The sequence below is a fragment of the Schistocerca americana genome, chromosome 4 (assembly GCF_021461395.2).
Source record: "Schistocerca americana isolate TAMUIC-IGC-003095 chromosome 4, iqSchAmer2.1, whole genome shotgun sequence".
Taxonomy (NCBI): domain Eukaryota; kingdom Metazoa; phylum Arthropoda; class Insecta; order Orthoptera; family Acrididae; genus Schistocerca; species Schistocerca americana.
In genome coordinates this window covers 539,894,585-539,910,617 of record NC_060122.1, presented here as the reverse complement: position 1 = coordinate 539,910,617, position 16,033 = coordinate 539,894,585, and the positions used below count along the sequence as shown (strand labels likewise).

The 16,033-nt window shown below is 44.7% G+C and overlaps 1 protein-coding gene across 2 annotated transcripts in view; it reads right to left on the bottom strand.

Annotated features, from left to right (window-relative positions):
• Positions 1-16,033, bottom strand: part of LOC124612451 (DENN domain-containing protein 1A-like) — a 292,617-nt gene that overhangs the window by 163,403 nt on the left and 113,181 nt on the right. For both annotated transcript variants that reach the window (XM_047140674.1, XM_047140675.1), the window contains exon 7: positions 14,426-14,527. In XM_047140674.1, the coding sequence (XP_046996630.1) occupies positions 14,426-14,527 (102 nt within the window). The remainder of the gene's footprint in view (positions 1-14,425; positions 14,528-16,033) is intronic.

Sequence of the window (16,033 nt, the reverse complement as noted above, 5' to 3'; positions counted from 1 at the left end):
CAAAAACAGGCGAGACATTAAGGCGCGGAGCAGATAAAACCCCAAGGGGAAGGAGACCCCTCCCCCCCCCAGGCACTAAACAACACAAATTAGGCAACAAACACTACAGACACGAAGACCCCAGACAAAAAGAAACGGAACAAAAGAAGATGACCGGAGACTGGTTGACGGACCACGACAACAAAAAAGGGAAAGAGTCAACCAACCGACGACACACTAAAATCTGCAACCAAATACGAGAGACTCGAGGACAAGAGACACACAAAGGGAAAGGAGCAGGACCTCCCTAAATGGAACAATAAAAAGGACTACCACGGACAAAATTTAAAACGTCATCAGCCACGGAGGCATTGTCGCTTAAAACCAAAGGCAAAGTGCCCGGGAGATTAAAAGACTGCCGGAGGGTGCGCAGTCGGGGACACTCCAATAAAATGTGGGCGACAGTCAGCCGGGACCCACACTGACACAGGGGGGGATCCTCCTGACGCAAAAGATGGCCATGTGTCAGGTATGTATGGCCAATGCGCAGCCGACACAGGCTAACAGAGTCCCTGCGAGAAGACCGCAGGGAGGAGCGCCACACATCGGTCGTCTCCTTGACAGCCCACAGTTTATTAGGCGCTGTCCTGCCTCGCCACTCAGCAGACCACACCCCAAGCACCTTACGGCGCAACACCAGCTGCTGATCGCGAGCTGTGAGGCCGATCTCCAAAACTGGGACGTCGATCGCCCCTTTGGCCAGCCTGTCAACACGTTCGTTCCCCGAGATGCCAACACGACCTGGTGTCCAAATCAAGACCACCGAACGACCAGAACGGGCAATGGCGGAAACAGACTCCTGAATAGAGGACACCAGAGGAGAAGAGGGATAGCAGCGGTCGATGGCCTGAAGGCTGCTCAGGGAGTCACTGCAGATGACAATGGACCTACCTGAGCAGAAACGCATATGCTCAAGAGCGCGTAAGATGGCCACCAGCTCTGCAGTAAAAATACTGCAGCCAGCCGGCAAGGAGCGTTGCTCAACATGGGCAGCATGAGCAAAAGCGTAGGCAGTGCGACCATCAACCAGGGAACCATCAGTGTAGACAGGCTCACAGCCCGGAAATGAGGCGAGGAGCGCAAGAAAACGGCGACGGAGGGCCACAGGCGGAACCGAGTCCTTGGGTCCCTGCGCCAAGTCCAGACGGACGGACGGCCGGGGCAAACACCAGGGAGGCGTAGGTGCACGGACCCGGAAGGGAGGCAGAAGAGGGAATGACCCCAGTTCCGACAGCAGGGACCGGACGCAGACAGCTACGGAAAGCCCAGACCTAGGTCGCCGTTCGGGCAGATGGAGGACCATGGCAGGGAAAAGCAGGCGACGATTGGGATGGCCTGGCGAGCAATGCACGTGGACAGCATAGTCGGCGAGCAGACGATGGCGGCGAATCCGCAGCGGGGGAACCCCGGCCTCCACCAGTAGACTATCCACGGGGCTAGTGCAAAAAGCGCCAGTGGCAAGCCGAACCCCACAGTGGTGTATGGGGTCTAACAATTTCAACACTGAGGGTGACGCAGACCCATAGGCCAGGCTCCCACAATCAAGCCGGGACTGCACAAGGGCTCTGTACAATCGCAGCAGCGTGCAGCGATCTGCACCCCAAGACGTGTGGCTAAGGCAGCGGAGGGCGTTGAGGTGCCACCAGCATTTTTGCTTCAGCTGAGTAACATGAGGAACCCATGTGAGTCGGGCAGCAAACACGAGTCCCAAAAAGCGGCAAGTGTCCACCACTTCAAGCAGGTGGCCGTCGAGGTAAAGTTCAGGATGAGGGTGGACCGCCCGACGCCTGCAGAAGTGCATAACCCGAGTCTTGGCAGCAGAGAACTGAAAACCATGAGTCAGAGCCCATGATGCTGCCTTGTGAACGGCGACTTGCAGCCTGCGTTCGGCGACTCCCATAGTCGTGGAGCTAAATGAGATGCAGGAGTCGTCGGCATACAAGGAAGGAGACACCGACGACCCCACTGTTGAAGCCAGACCATTAATGGCCACTAGAAATAAGGAGACGCTCAACACCGAGCCCTGCGGGACCCCATTTTCCTGTATATAAGATGAACTAGAGGTGGCACCAACTTGCACCCGGAAAGAGTGGCGCAATAAAAAGCTTTGAAGAAAAGCCGGGAGCCGACCACGAAGACCCCACTCATGCAATGTGGCGAGGATGTGATGCCTCCATGTGGTGTCATACGCCTTCCGCAGATCGAAAAATACAGCAACGAGATGCTGACGTCAGGCAAAGGCCATACGGATAGCAGACTCCAGCCGCACCAAATTGTCCGTGGCAGACTGGCCCCGACGGAAGCCACCCTGGGATGGAGCGAGGAGACCGCGCGACTCAAGGACCCAACACAAACGCCGCCCCAACATACGTTCGAGCAATTTGCACAAAACGTTGGTGAGAGTAATGGGACGATAGCTGTCCACCGCCAGTAGGTCCGCACCGGGCTTCAAGATGGGGACAATAAGACCCTCTCGCCATTGCGACGAGAACACGCCCTCGCTCCAGATGCGGTTAAAGATGGTGAGGATGTGTCTCTGGCTGTCCCTGGAGAGATGCTTCAGCATCTGTGCATGGATGCAGTCCGGTCCTGGTGCTGTATCAGGGCAATCGGCGAGGGCAGCGAGGAATTCCCTCTCGCTGAAAGGAGCATTGTATTTTTCAGAACGACGCATGTGGAATGAGAACGGCGTCCGCTCGGCTCCCTCCTTTAGAGAGCGAAAGGCGGGGGGATAGGATGCAGTCGCAGAGCTCTGAGCAAAGTGCGCGGCAAGCCGTTCAGCAATGGCGGCAGCGTCCGTGCAGACAGCGCCGTCCAAGGAGAGCCCAGGGACACCCATAGGGGTCTGGTATCCGTAAATCCGCCGGATCCGGGACCACACGAGCGAGGGGGAGACATGGGAGCCCAAGGATGAGACATACCTCTCCCAGCACTCCTGCTTACGCCGTGCAATAAGACGACGGGTGAAGGCACGGAGCCTCTTACAGGTGATGAGGGTCTCAAGAGACGGGTGCTGCCTATGACACTGGAGAGCCCGCCGACCAGGCCAGAAGATTGGGGGATGGCAGCCTCGGCCGCTGAAATGATGGACGTGGTTAAAACGCGGACCACCTCGTCAATGTCACCCTGTGGGGGAGACTCAATGGTTGCAGCGGAAGTAAAAGCCGGCCAGTCAGCCCTGTGGAGAGCCCAGCGGGGCAGGCGCCCAGAAGAATGACACTGGGGCAGTGACAAATAGATGGGAAAATGGTCACTACCACACAGGTCAGGATGCACTCTCCAGTGGAGGGATGGGACAAGTCCAGGGCTGCAAAGAGAGAGATCGATGGCCGAGAACGAGCCATGGGCCACACTGAAATGCGTGAGAGCACCGGTGTTCAAGAGGCTAAGGTCGAGCTGAGCCAACATGCTCCACGGCCCGACCACGGTCATCGGAGACAGTCCCACCCCAGAGAGGGTTGTGGGCATTGAAATCGCCCAGCAACAAGAAAGGTGGCGGCAGTTGGGCTATCAGAGCAGCCAGGACATGCTGCGCGACAGCACCATCCGGTGGAAGGTAAATACTGCAGACGGTAATAGCCTGTGTCGTCCACACCTGTACAGCGACAGCCTCTAAAGCTGTTTGTAGAGGTACAAACTCGCTGTGAAGAGAGTTAAGGACATATATGCAGACGCCACCAGACACCCTTTCATAAGCTGCCCGGTTCTTAAAATAACCCCGATAGCCACGGAGGGCGGGGGTTCACGTTGCTGGAAACCAAGTTTCCTGCAGAGCAATGCAAAGGAAAGGATGAAGGCTGATAAGTTGGCGGAGCTCAGCTAGATGGTTGAAGAAACCGCTGCAGTTCCACTGGAGGATGGTATTGGCCATGGATGGGAAAGGCGTGAAGGAACTGGGGAGGCAGATTACGCCTCCGGGGCCCCTGCTGCTACTGAGTCACCACCTGTACGACAGCCAGCCAATGCGTCCGAGGGACTGGCGAGATCCATGTCCTCAGCGGATGCCAGGATCTCCACCTCATCCTCAGACGCAGAGCTTGTAGGAAGCGGTGGAATGGGTGCCACCGCAATGTCGGTAGCCTTGGGGAGTTTCTTCTTCTTCTGCTTCTCGCGCTGCGCCTTGGGTGGTTCAGGCTGGGAGGGCATCACTGGGTCAGTCTCAGGGACAGACGACGACCGTGTGTCCCGACGACCAGGGCCTGGCGGTTGTTTGAGCCACTTGCGGCTGTCGGCTTTGGAACCGGTCGGAACACGCGAAGGGAGGTCCCCAAGGGACCCCTTCCTTACGAGAGTAGCCGAAGAAGTCTTACGCTTCTCCAGCTGGGAAGGGGGGACTGATGTCCCCGATGGTTGGGGGGGGGGGTGTTGCTCCTGAAGTAGATGGAGCAGGAGCAACAGGAGGGTTAGTGCCCCCCACCATCAAGGGGGCAGGTGTGGGACTTCGACTCTGAGAGCTGACTGGAGCGGATGGAATTGTAGAAGGAGTGACAGTTGCGGCATAAGAAGCTGTCATGCGCACTGGATGAAGCCGATCATATTTCTGCTTCGCCTCAGTGTACGTCAGGCGGTCGAGAGTCTTGATTTCCATGATCTTCCGCTCCTTCTGCAGAATCGGACAGTCTGGCGAGCAAGACGGATGGTGCGCACCACAGTTCACACAGATTGGAGGCGGCGCACAGGGATGATCAGGATGGGATGGTCGACCACAATCGCGACAGACGAGGTCGGAAGCACAGCGTGAGGACATGTGGCCGAACTTCCAACACTTGAAGCACTGCATCGGGGGAGGGATATACGGCTTGACATCACAACGGTACACCATCACCTTGACCTTCTCAGGTAACATGTCACCCTCAAAGGCCAAGATGAAGGCACCGGTGGCAACTTGACGATCCCTCGGACCCCGGTGGACGCGCCGGATGAAATGGACACCTCGGCGCTCCAAGTTGGCGCGCAGCTCGTCATCGGACTGTAAAAGGAGATCGCGGTGAAAAATAATTCCCTGGACCATATTTAAGCTGTTATGTGGGGTGATAGTAACAGAAACATCCCCCAACTTCGTACAAGCTAGCAAGGCTCGTGACTGGGCAGAGGATGCCGTTTTGATCAACACCGATCCAGACCGCATCTTGGACAAGCCCTCCACCTCCCCGAACTTGTCCTCTAAATGTTCGACAAAGAACTGAGGCTTCACAGACACAAACGATTTCCCGTCAGCTCTGGTACAGACGAGATACCGGGGCGAATATCTTTCGCTCTCATTCATAGCCTTTCGTTCCTCCCATGGTGTGGCCAGGGAGGGGAACGATTTGGGGTCATACACATTAGCCTTAAAGTGAGCTTTGGAACGCTTAGAGACTGCTGACGGCTGGCCGCCAGCGAGAGATGATGTACCACGCTTCATTGCGGGCCATCCGCCCTGATGCCACCTACTCCGACCAAGGGCCCTCCCCACGGGCGCCACCCAGCCACAGCAAAGGCCACCTGGCAGGATGGCCAGTGCCGGGAGTCCCGACGCCCCAGGGAGATGGGCATCTACTCCTTGGCATACATGAGGAGTTAACGGCGCAGGCATCAGTAGAGCGATCCCTGTGTTGTCAGGGGGCTACAACCAGGAGGGTACATGGCGGCCCCACCACAACGGACTGGCTACTGTGCTGGATGTTAGGTGACATGTGGTCCATGGTCGCCAGCAGTGCAGAAAATGGCCCTGCACAGTGCTTGGCAGAAAGTGCACGCAGGAGCGTATCCATGCCCAAGCGATGGAGAGCGGGCAGGACTGCAATGCAACGACGAATAAGATTGCAAAAGCTCTCAACGCAAGATGGACACAATGCACCAAGTAAGGCGCCCTTCCCCAATCGGCTCGCTCTTCGGAAAAATTTTGAGGTATGGAGGTCAAACCCGACAGGGGACCATCACAAAGGCCGAAACGTTTGAGACTCCTTTGAGTCGCCTCTTACGACAGGCAGGAATACCTCGAGCCTATTCTAACCCCTAGACCCGCAGGGGGATCATTCCACCTGTACATTGTGCAAATTGTGAAGGAAACCAAGGATAAACTTCAATAGGGAATTAATGTTCAGGCAGAAGAAATATAAGAATTTGATATTTTTCCAGTTAGGCTGCTGTTTATGAGAGAGAATCCTGAGCCGGCATATCAAGCATAGAGGTATATTACATTCTGGTTTTTTATGTTAAAACACGGTACAGTATGAAAAGCAATGTCCTTCGAATGTCAGATGTTGATTGAATGCTTGAGTCTTATCTGTAAAAAAAGCAACCAAACAAACTGGAAAGTAATAATGTCAGAGAGTAATACAGGTTACAAGGCAACACTTGAAAAGGGCAAAGTTTTTCTTTTTAGATGTAAAAGTGGTGAATTAGCAAGACCTCCAATTTTTTTTTAGTACAATCATTAGTTGGAGGTTGTTAGAGCACTAGCAGAATTTTTCTATGACTCGACACCTTGTCCACCAGCGTACTGAAGTTGAAGAATAAATAAGCAGTGGTCCGATATTCTCATGTTAATTTTTGAATGTGGATTTATAGAGATTTTAAATTACAATATGGTTAAGCAGCAACAGTAAATTACATGGCAGTTACGAGGTGGCAACATTTTAATATACAAAATAAAAGGCCTTTTATAAAATTTGTTTTGGGAAAATAAAATAAAAAGCCTTTCATAAAAATTGGTTCTGGATAGTTTCTTTTTGTGGAAACCATTATAATCCATAAAAGCTAAAAAGCAAAGACAATACTCTGACAGCTAGTACCACAAAAAAATTGCCACTAATCCAAAGTCATATTAGATGTTATTCAAGCTAAAATCATCCACCTTTTGAATAACAATTCATCACTGGTGATGGTTCTGGTAAGTAAAAGAAAGCACTTCAGTTTGTGTATCTCATAAAAAAAGTAAAAAAAATACAAGTGATTTATTCTAGAAGCATTCCACAATCATCATTCAGTGATTTAAGCTTAATAATGGTGAAATTCTTAAGAAACAATCATTTTAACTGGGAACAATCATAACGGGTCTCCCAGGGTGTATCAGATACCACTTTCTTAAAAAAATATACAGGGCAAAATATTACAAACACTAGTGTAACACATTAAATATTGTCACTGCCAAAATACACAGCTGACTTAACAACTGCAAAAACATAGCCAAAATGTAGAAAAAGTTGAAATAAAAATCAGCCCAAGTACTGGGTGAGTACAAAAATGCCACATTTATTTAATACATATATGTTTATTGAGTCAACAACAGAGGAAAAGAAGAAACAAAAACTTTGAGGTTTTTTGATTACATTGTAAGTTTTACAGATTGGAAAGAGGAAAGAGTTTGTAACAAGAACATCAACTAACGTAAAACAAGGGTAAAGGAATGCAGTCAAATTAAACCAAGAGATGCTGAAGGAATTAAATTAGGAAATGGGAAAGTAGAAATAGTAGACAAGTTTTGTTATTTGTGCAACAGAAAAAGTATCAATGGCCGAAGTAGACAGGATATAAAATGCAGACTGTCAATGGCAAGAAAAGCATTTCTGAAAAGACACATTTGTCAACAATGAATATATATTTAAATGTTAAGAAGTCTTTATATGAAGGTACATGCCTGGAGTCTAGTCTTGTACGGAAGTGATACACGAATGATAAACAGTTCAAACATGAAACTAATAGAAGCTTTTGTGACATGGTGCTACAGAAGAATAATGAAAGTTAAAGGAATGAACAGATTGAATAACTAATGAGGTGGTACCAAATCGAATTGCAGAGAAGATGAAGTTACAGCACAGCTTGACTAAAGGAGGAGATTGGATGAAAGGACATGTCATGAGGCATCAAAGAGTCATGCACTTGGTTAAGGAGCAAAATGCGAGTTGTAAAAATTGTTGAGGGAGATCAAGTCTTGACTATAGTAAGTTAGTTAAAATGGATGCAAGCTGCAGTAGTTGTGCAGAGATAAAGAGGCTTGCACAAGAGAGACTAGAGTGAAGAGCTGCAGCAAACCAGTTTTCATGCTAAAGAAAAAGAACAATAATAATGATAATAGTCAGCATCATCATGGTCCATAGCCAAGTTTCTCTTGTAATTATGGATTCTTAGGTGCTTGTGCAGTTCAAAAATCCAATCTTCAAAAGCAGACTTGCCCACAGCAGTGATAGCGGTATGTATTGGTTACTCTGAAGAGCAGACTTGTCCAAAATGGTGGTATCTGTTGGTTGCAGCTGGCAAGCACATGTTCTTTTCTAACTGTCCAACTGTCTGATTAGTTTTCAACATAATTTTTTTAAAACCTGTGATCTTTCGTGGGCAATCTGATATCATGCTGGGTGAGTAACAGTAGTACTGTCCCAGTTATCAATGGTCATCTGACATATGCCAATAAAGTTTGAGTTAATTTAAATACTACACATCATAAAGAAATAACAAAATTTACTTCACCCCATATGATGACCATAAACAAAAGGACAGTAAAGAAGGAGGGTAGATTGCTGAATGCTGTGTTGAAGTAAATGTTGTCACTTAACAAATCACATGGTGTCAGAACTACGGCAGAAGCACTAAGACTAAATAGTGCTGCATCATGATAAGTAAGATACTCACAAGTAAATTCATTATTTGCATGATGATTAAAACTTGTATTAGTGAAATCACAGAATAAAAATGTTTTTAAAAATTAGTAGAATGCATATGTGAAATAACTGAGAAAGCCAATTCAAGGTTTAGCAGGAAAATCATCCAGAATCACATATGCAGAATAATGGCAACACGAATAACATTTTCAATGTTAAATGTGGGCAGTGGCGGCGGTGGTGGTGGCAGTACAGATTGTAGGAGGCATGTGACATTGAAACTATCAACACTTACATTTGAATCTTTTAGGAAAATTGTACTTAAAATATTCAGTGCCTGCTGCATACTTAGTAACTTTTAAAGCATTTCTTCATTCATGAAATTCCAAAGACTGCACTCTGCTGATCTCACTAGAAAACACTAAACAGAGGCAAAGCATACTCAAGATTACTCAAAACTGTATTAAACGATGAAAATGAGGTCATTTAAAATAGATAAATTGCCCTGCTTAAGTTATCAAACCCATAAGGCATGCATATCCCTATGTTGTGTCATATTATCAAACATTGAATAACCACAAGCAATACTTCATATACATAGTACAATGTTGAAAGAGACTTCTCCAAAAATTTCCAATGTTTACTGACCAATTTCTTTGGAAAAGTAGCAGACAAACATGTTAGTCAACAACCAATTCAGTAATACGACTTGGTTTTACTGAGTCAGAAGGAATTTCAACAAAAAATAATGACTTTTAAATTCATTCCAAATGATGTGGAGGATACTGTTCACAGTCATCATATTCAGTGACAGTGCAACTACTACTACGATGCCAATGCATCTTAAACACCAGGAAAAGCTGAAGAAATGGTGGCGTACTTCAAGATTAAGTTCCATTTCTTTATGAAGCCAGACTGACACCTTCCTGTTTGTTAATGGGTCTTGTTTTTATTGTAACTGATTTGGTGTTTCATTACACCATCTTCAGGCTCCTCTATGATATCAGGTAATCACAATGTCATGAGCTGTGCAGCATGCAGTGTAGCACAGTGATTAGCACTGCTCAATGGCATGCTGTGGGTGGCCAGTTCAAACCCATCCGGCAACAATTATTTGTTATTCAGTATTTAGAATTTTCAGACGGGTCTCAAAATTTCTAATGTTCATAATGACTGTATATTCTAGAATGTTTGCTTCTTGTATAAATAGCAGCACTTTGTGTCCATGAGTTCAGTTCAGTTCTGTTTTGGTTGTACACTGTTCGTAATAAAAGTACTTTCAGTGCTAAGTGTTGCACTTCTTTGAGTACCCTGCTTTCTGATTGGACTCGATTCTGGCTACACAGTGACACTGCTCGATGGAGACGCCAGGTACTTCAAAAAATCTACATCACCGTTGATCCAAATAGATAACATACAAGGGCAGAAACCAGAATACAACCAGCACATTGTTCCCGAGGTCCATATAATCAAGGAGACCACTTGATTCCAAGCCACTGTAAGTCAGCCACACGTCAGGCATCAATCAGCATCGTATGGTGATGCTTGTTAGGAACAGATGAAATCACTCGACAGATCGGACTGTGTCACGAAATACAACAGGTTTGGATGACATGATGTGTTTGGCAAAGGCGTATTTCTAATGGGATGGCACAGCCTAATTCCAGGCCAAACTAAAGAAAGTGTTTGGCAAAAATCAGCACCAAGTCTGCTCAGTGTAAGAATAATTCAAGAACAGTTCCATCGTGGAAAAACAACAGTCATACATACAGAATACTTCGGTCCTATACCATGTCATGAGTTTGAATATGACAAGTCAACAAAATCTCACATTTGATGAAAGGAGTTGCAGAAGACATATACTAAGCTATTCTCATAAAGGACGTTTCAACAACAGTACAATTCATCAAATGGTGCCATCACATTGTGGAAATGGAACAGAAAAGAGTTTGATGAATTAGGTATAACTGACTCTTGAATGTGGTTCCCTATCTACAGCAATTGTGGAAGACCAGTATGACCTTGCATCTGTCATACACTAGATAGTAAGAAAAGAGACACAGCATTTTATAGCAGCCAGTACTTTCAAACTGAATAAACAAGAGAAAGCATCCACAAATGTTCATCCCCTATGTCAAGAGGAAATAGAAAATGTTAAAGAGGTGTTTTGATCTTCAGCTCCAATCTCCACAACCAGTCAAATTTGTCAGAAAGAATGGACTCTACCAACTCAAGACTACGCCACAACCATCAAATGACAGCCCCGTACCCAACCACAACATGCACAACCGATTTCTTACCAAATATAATGCCCCGCAGAAGAACAGACACTTGGAGGACAGAGGACACCATGCCAGTATGCACACACTGTGGATGCCCTGTACATGTTGTACTCTACTAAAGAGGAAGAAAACAAGTTTTTTTATAACTACTGCCCCATCAGAAGTCAATCAGCACAATGTTTCTATCTGTGCCAGCCAATTGCAGATGACTGTAGCAGACCTGCAAACAAAGCCCACTACCATACCCTGGACAAGGCTGCCCCCAACACACCAAAGCCACTTCCCCTCACCGTACAAAGGTGCCAATAGCTTGCCTAGCTATCAGTCTATCATCTGTGGAGTAGAGGGTGCCACAGGCAAAAATTCATGCGACAAGTCACCTAGATGTCCGGAAATCTCACTGACATCATCATCAAAGGCCAACCCGTCCAGACATTAGTCCACTCAGGGGTTTCTTTCTGAAAAGTCAAATTTTTATCATCACCAGCTAAAGAGGATTATGTTCTGTGATAAAAAAGCAATTTTGCTGAAGGTCCAACCACAAGGAATATAAACTGCAAGGATAACTAGCAATGATAGAACAAAGCCCTTCAAATGTTCTGTTTTAACAGGCTGCAATCAATGTTATTCTCAGATGGGATTTCTTGCAGGCAACACAAGCAGTCAAAGACTGTAGAAGACCCAAGCTCCACACTGACAAAACTATCTCAACAACCCCATCACAAAGATTGCTCTAGACAGTTTTTCACCATCAAAGACAATGTTAGTCCGATATCATCAACAAGATTAGTTACAGTCATCAATTCAGATGCTCAGTTAAACTACAAAGCTTTTGAAGATTGTGAAAAGCTGCTCAGGATCACAAAAGAAATCTAACATCAGTGAAAATCTTAAGTATTACAGATGGTCAAGGAGAGCTTTTGATCACTAATTGTCAGGAGCAGCCACAACTCATCACTAAAAATGTGTGTACAAATGGCAAAACCAGTCCAGTAAGGGCAGGTTAATGTCATCAATGAAGAATGGTGATCCACCACCACTACAGACAAAAGAAATGGAGGTAGCTGCTAACAAACTGCCAACAGGATATGAGGAACAATGTTGGCAAGTGTTAGCTATTTTGCACTAATTTTCAGATGCTTTCAAATCTGGAGTGAAGGGGAGACGGGTGAAGCCAACCTATGGTAAATCACAATACCAATACTAGGCATCATCCACTAATTAGACAGGGTTCATATAGGGCGTTGCTGTCTGAATGAAGGATTATCTGGGAGGAAGTGGAGAAGACTACGAGGGAAAGCTGACTTAGGCTCAATATTGCCATAGAATGGGCACAAAACAGAATTTAAAAAGACAAGGGTCTTGACTTATGAATCTTTATACTGGGACTACATTATGAAGGAGGTAGCCCGGATTAGAATAAATGTAACAATTATAACAGGGATTAGCAGGGACCTACTTAGTGCGAAATGGCGGTGGAAGCAAAGACAGATGCTTGAAACTTGTAGCGAGGTGGGAGAAGCAGTTTCGAACACGACCCAGGCACCTTAGGGCCACCTGTCATCACTCGGTCCCATAGTGGGCTACAGCTGCCAAACTCTTCTCTTAGCGTATGTGCCATTTCGCCCTCCTCTGGAAGGTCCCAGATGCTGTTGCTTTGCCTCTGTAAGTGTAATGCCAAACAAACTCCAACAGTCAGTAGTTTTACTCAAAATAATAATGGTGAGACATCTATCAAAGACTTGAATATTTTGTTCACAATGGAACAACTTTAAAACCAAGAATATTTTACTAGGTTTCATCATTACTGAACTAACCTACACCTAAGCTGTCTCCAATCTTGACTGTACCAATTTCTAACTGCTCCACATTGAAGACTAAAGTGAAAGAAACACTTTTCAAATAATGACACTATGATTTCTGATGTGAATGTTATTTCAAGACTAACGTTTTTTCCTTGGAGGATTGATCTGATAGAGGAACTGACTTGTACTGTTATTTGTCTTCCTATATCCCTTCATAACTGGGTATAAAATCCCTCCTTTAAATATGTAAAGGAAATAGAGAATAGTACTTAGATATTTACATTATTTCAACCCAGTGCTATTTAAAATATCACAATTCTAAACTTCTGTACAAACAATACAATGAAATTTTTCTTCCTTTAATCTCGAGACCACCACAACAAGTTATACGAATTTTAAAACCATCACCTAGTTTTCTTGAGACCTACAGATAATTGTAAATAATGGTTCATCCCAGAGAGACAGCTACACTTCTTTGCTGTGATGGTTAGCCATGTTGTTGTTGTTGTTGTTGTGGTCTTCAGTCCTGAGACTGGTTTTATGCAGCTCTCCATGCTACTCTATTCTGTGCAAGCTGCTTCATCTCCCAGTACTTACTGCAACCTACGTCCTTCTGAATCTGCTTAGTGTATTCATCTCTTGGTCTCCCTCTATGATTTTTACCCTCCACACTGCCCTCCAATCCTAAATTTGTGATCCCTTGATGCCTCAGAACATGTCCTACCAACCGGCCCCTTCTTCTTGTCAAGTTGTGCCACAAACTCCTCTTCTCCCCAATTCTATTCAATACCTCCTCATTAGTTATCTAATCTTCGGCATTCTTCTGTAGCACCACATTTTGAAAGCTTCTATTCTCTTCTTGTCCAAACTATTTATCATCCATGTTCCACTTCCATACAGGGCTGCACTCCATACAAATACTTTCAGAAACGACTTCCTGACACTTAAATCTATACTCGATGTTAACAAATTTCTCTCCTTCAGACAAGCTTTTCTTGCCATTGCCAGTCTACATTTTCTATCCTCTCTACTTCGACCATCATCAGTTATTTTGCTCCCCAAATAGCAAAACTCATTTACTACTTTAAGTGTTTCATTTCCTAATCTAATTCCCTCAGCATCACCCGACTTAATTCGACTACATTCCATTATCCTCGTTTTGCTTTTGTTGATGTTCATCTTATACCCTCCTTTCAAGACACTGTCCATTCCATTCAACTGCTCTTCCAAGTCCTTTGCTGTCTCTGACAGAATTACAATGTCATCGGCGAACCTCAAAATTTTTATTTCTTCTCCATGGATTTTAATACCTACTCCGAATTTTTCTTTTGTTTCCTTTACTGCTTGCTCAATATACAGTTTGAATAACATCGGGGAGCCATAAGAAAAATATTTCAGTGATTGAAATTCAGTGATTGAATAGCTTTTCTGCTAGGAGGTATTTTAGTTGTGGAAGACTTTTAGGACTACACAAAAATCTACTAAATGACTTACATTCATAATTTATTGTGAGAAGTTTGCTACTTCTAACATGCAATCATGTCAGCTTACATTGTTTTCAAGAGTCACAGTTATGTACAGTCACATCCCTATCTTCTATTTTCTCAAAGTCAATATTTTTGCTTTCTTCTTTCAGGACCTGGATTGTAAATGAACCAGAAGCTTAAGATATGGAAAAATATTAAGGACTTGTACGATAAATTTTAAAATATTTTACCACATCAGCAGGGAGAGACTCAAGGTCTTCAAAAGGTGTCTCCACAGTATTACTGTCAGCATCCAATATAATAACTTCACCAAGATCACTTCTTTTGACACGCTGTAAAAAAGAAAAAATCCAATCTAATGACAATAGTAATCAATTTACACCCACAAAGGACAACATAGCTTCAAATAACCTTCTCAGGGCATCTGATATTGACATGAGAAACACAACTGCTTAAACATTTCAGGATGGGTTTAGTTATAAAATGTTCAAAGTTTAATTGTGAAAATTGGTCTGTTTATGATAGATTACATGATAAAATCTACAAAAAATTAAAATATTTACAGCACTTGATCTATCATTAAACATAGCAGGCAGTCAACATTTAAATGAAAAGCTGCACTGTTGTCACCATATAAAAATCCAATCAGTGAACACAAATTTGACTGTGGCGTACAACACACATATAGTGAGCTTGCTGTTGGAGATGGAAATCAATTGTCAATGGAGTTTTCCCAATGCAGAGCTGTGTCAAAATGTTTGTTACATCTTTGAGGCTGAATAGAGATAACCTAACACCATGTTGTTCACTTAACAGCCTTTATCCCCACTGTTTGTCTAATCCAGCTACATAGTATCTCACACAACATTCTAGTTCATTAATGAAGGAACTGCTTGCTGTGAACAGAACATAAATTGACATTCTTCTTCCCACAAACATGATACGCTTTGTCACTGGCGATCTCATTCCCCTGGATTCTGACGTGTTACCACCCACCTGATTCTCCTGGATATCAAAATTATTATTCTGTGATCTTAACAGGAAGGGCAAAACAATTAAGCCCTGATGACCACCTACAACTGATTGCAGAGAAGCACTACTTACCTCACCACGGAGCACCTGTATCTGTATTTGGCATGACAACTTTGGGAATGTGCATCAAAGGTACAGTTTTTCATGGATGTTATGTGGACTACCGGATGCTAGTAACTGTCACTATGTTAAAATAAACCAGGGTCACAGTATTGTGTATAGTTAGCTTTGTGGAGTATACATTTGGATTTTGGAAGATTCCTTTTTGGTACTGCTCAGTCTGGCAGACGTGCCAGCCCCATCAGAAGATTCTAAACCAAATTCATTGGGATAAGAAACTAATGTTCAGAAAGGAAAATTAAGTTTTTTGTTGCCAAAACTAACTAATATCTCACAACAATAACTGAAGCTCAAAGCAGTGTTCTAACTGAGAACTGCCAGTCTCAGTACATCAGTACGTGTATTACAACAACATGCAACATTCTGCAGTAGTGTATCAAATACCCCGATTGTCCGTTTTGCAACGGGACGCTTCCAAATGGGTCCCTTTTCTTTTCAGTTTCTACTGGGGTTAAATACACCAAAGACTTCAAGTAACTTCACAGGACAAAATCTAACATGATCCAATCACTTCTGATTTTGTATTGTTTTTCGAGATAGTACCACCTAAATTGATGGAGAAAAATAAGTAGTTCGTAAATATGTGCCCCACATTCATTCATTCCTCTTTCATAAATTCTCGTCATAATATTCACTTCAAAACTTTGATTCCTAATCTCAGAATACTCAGTTTATGATAATCTATC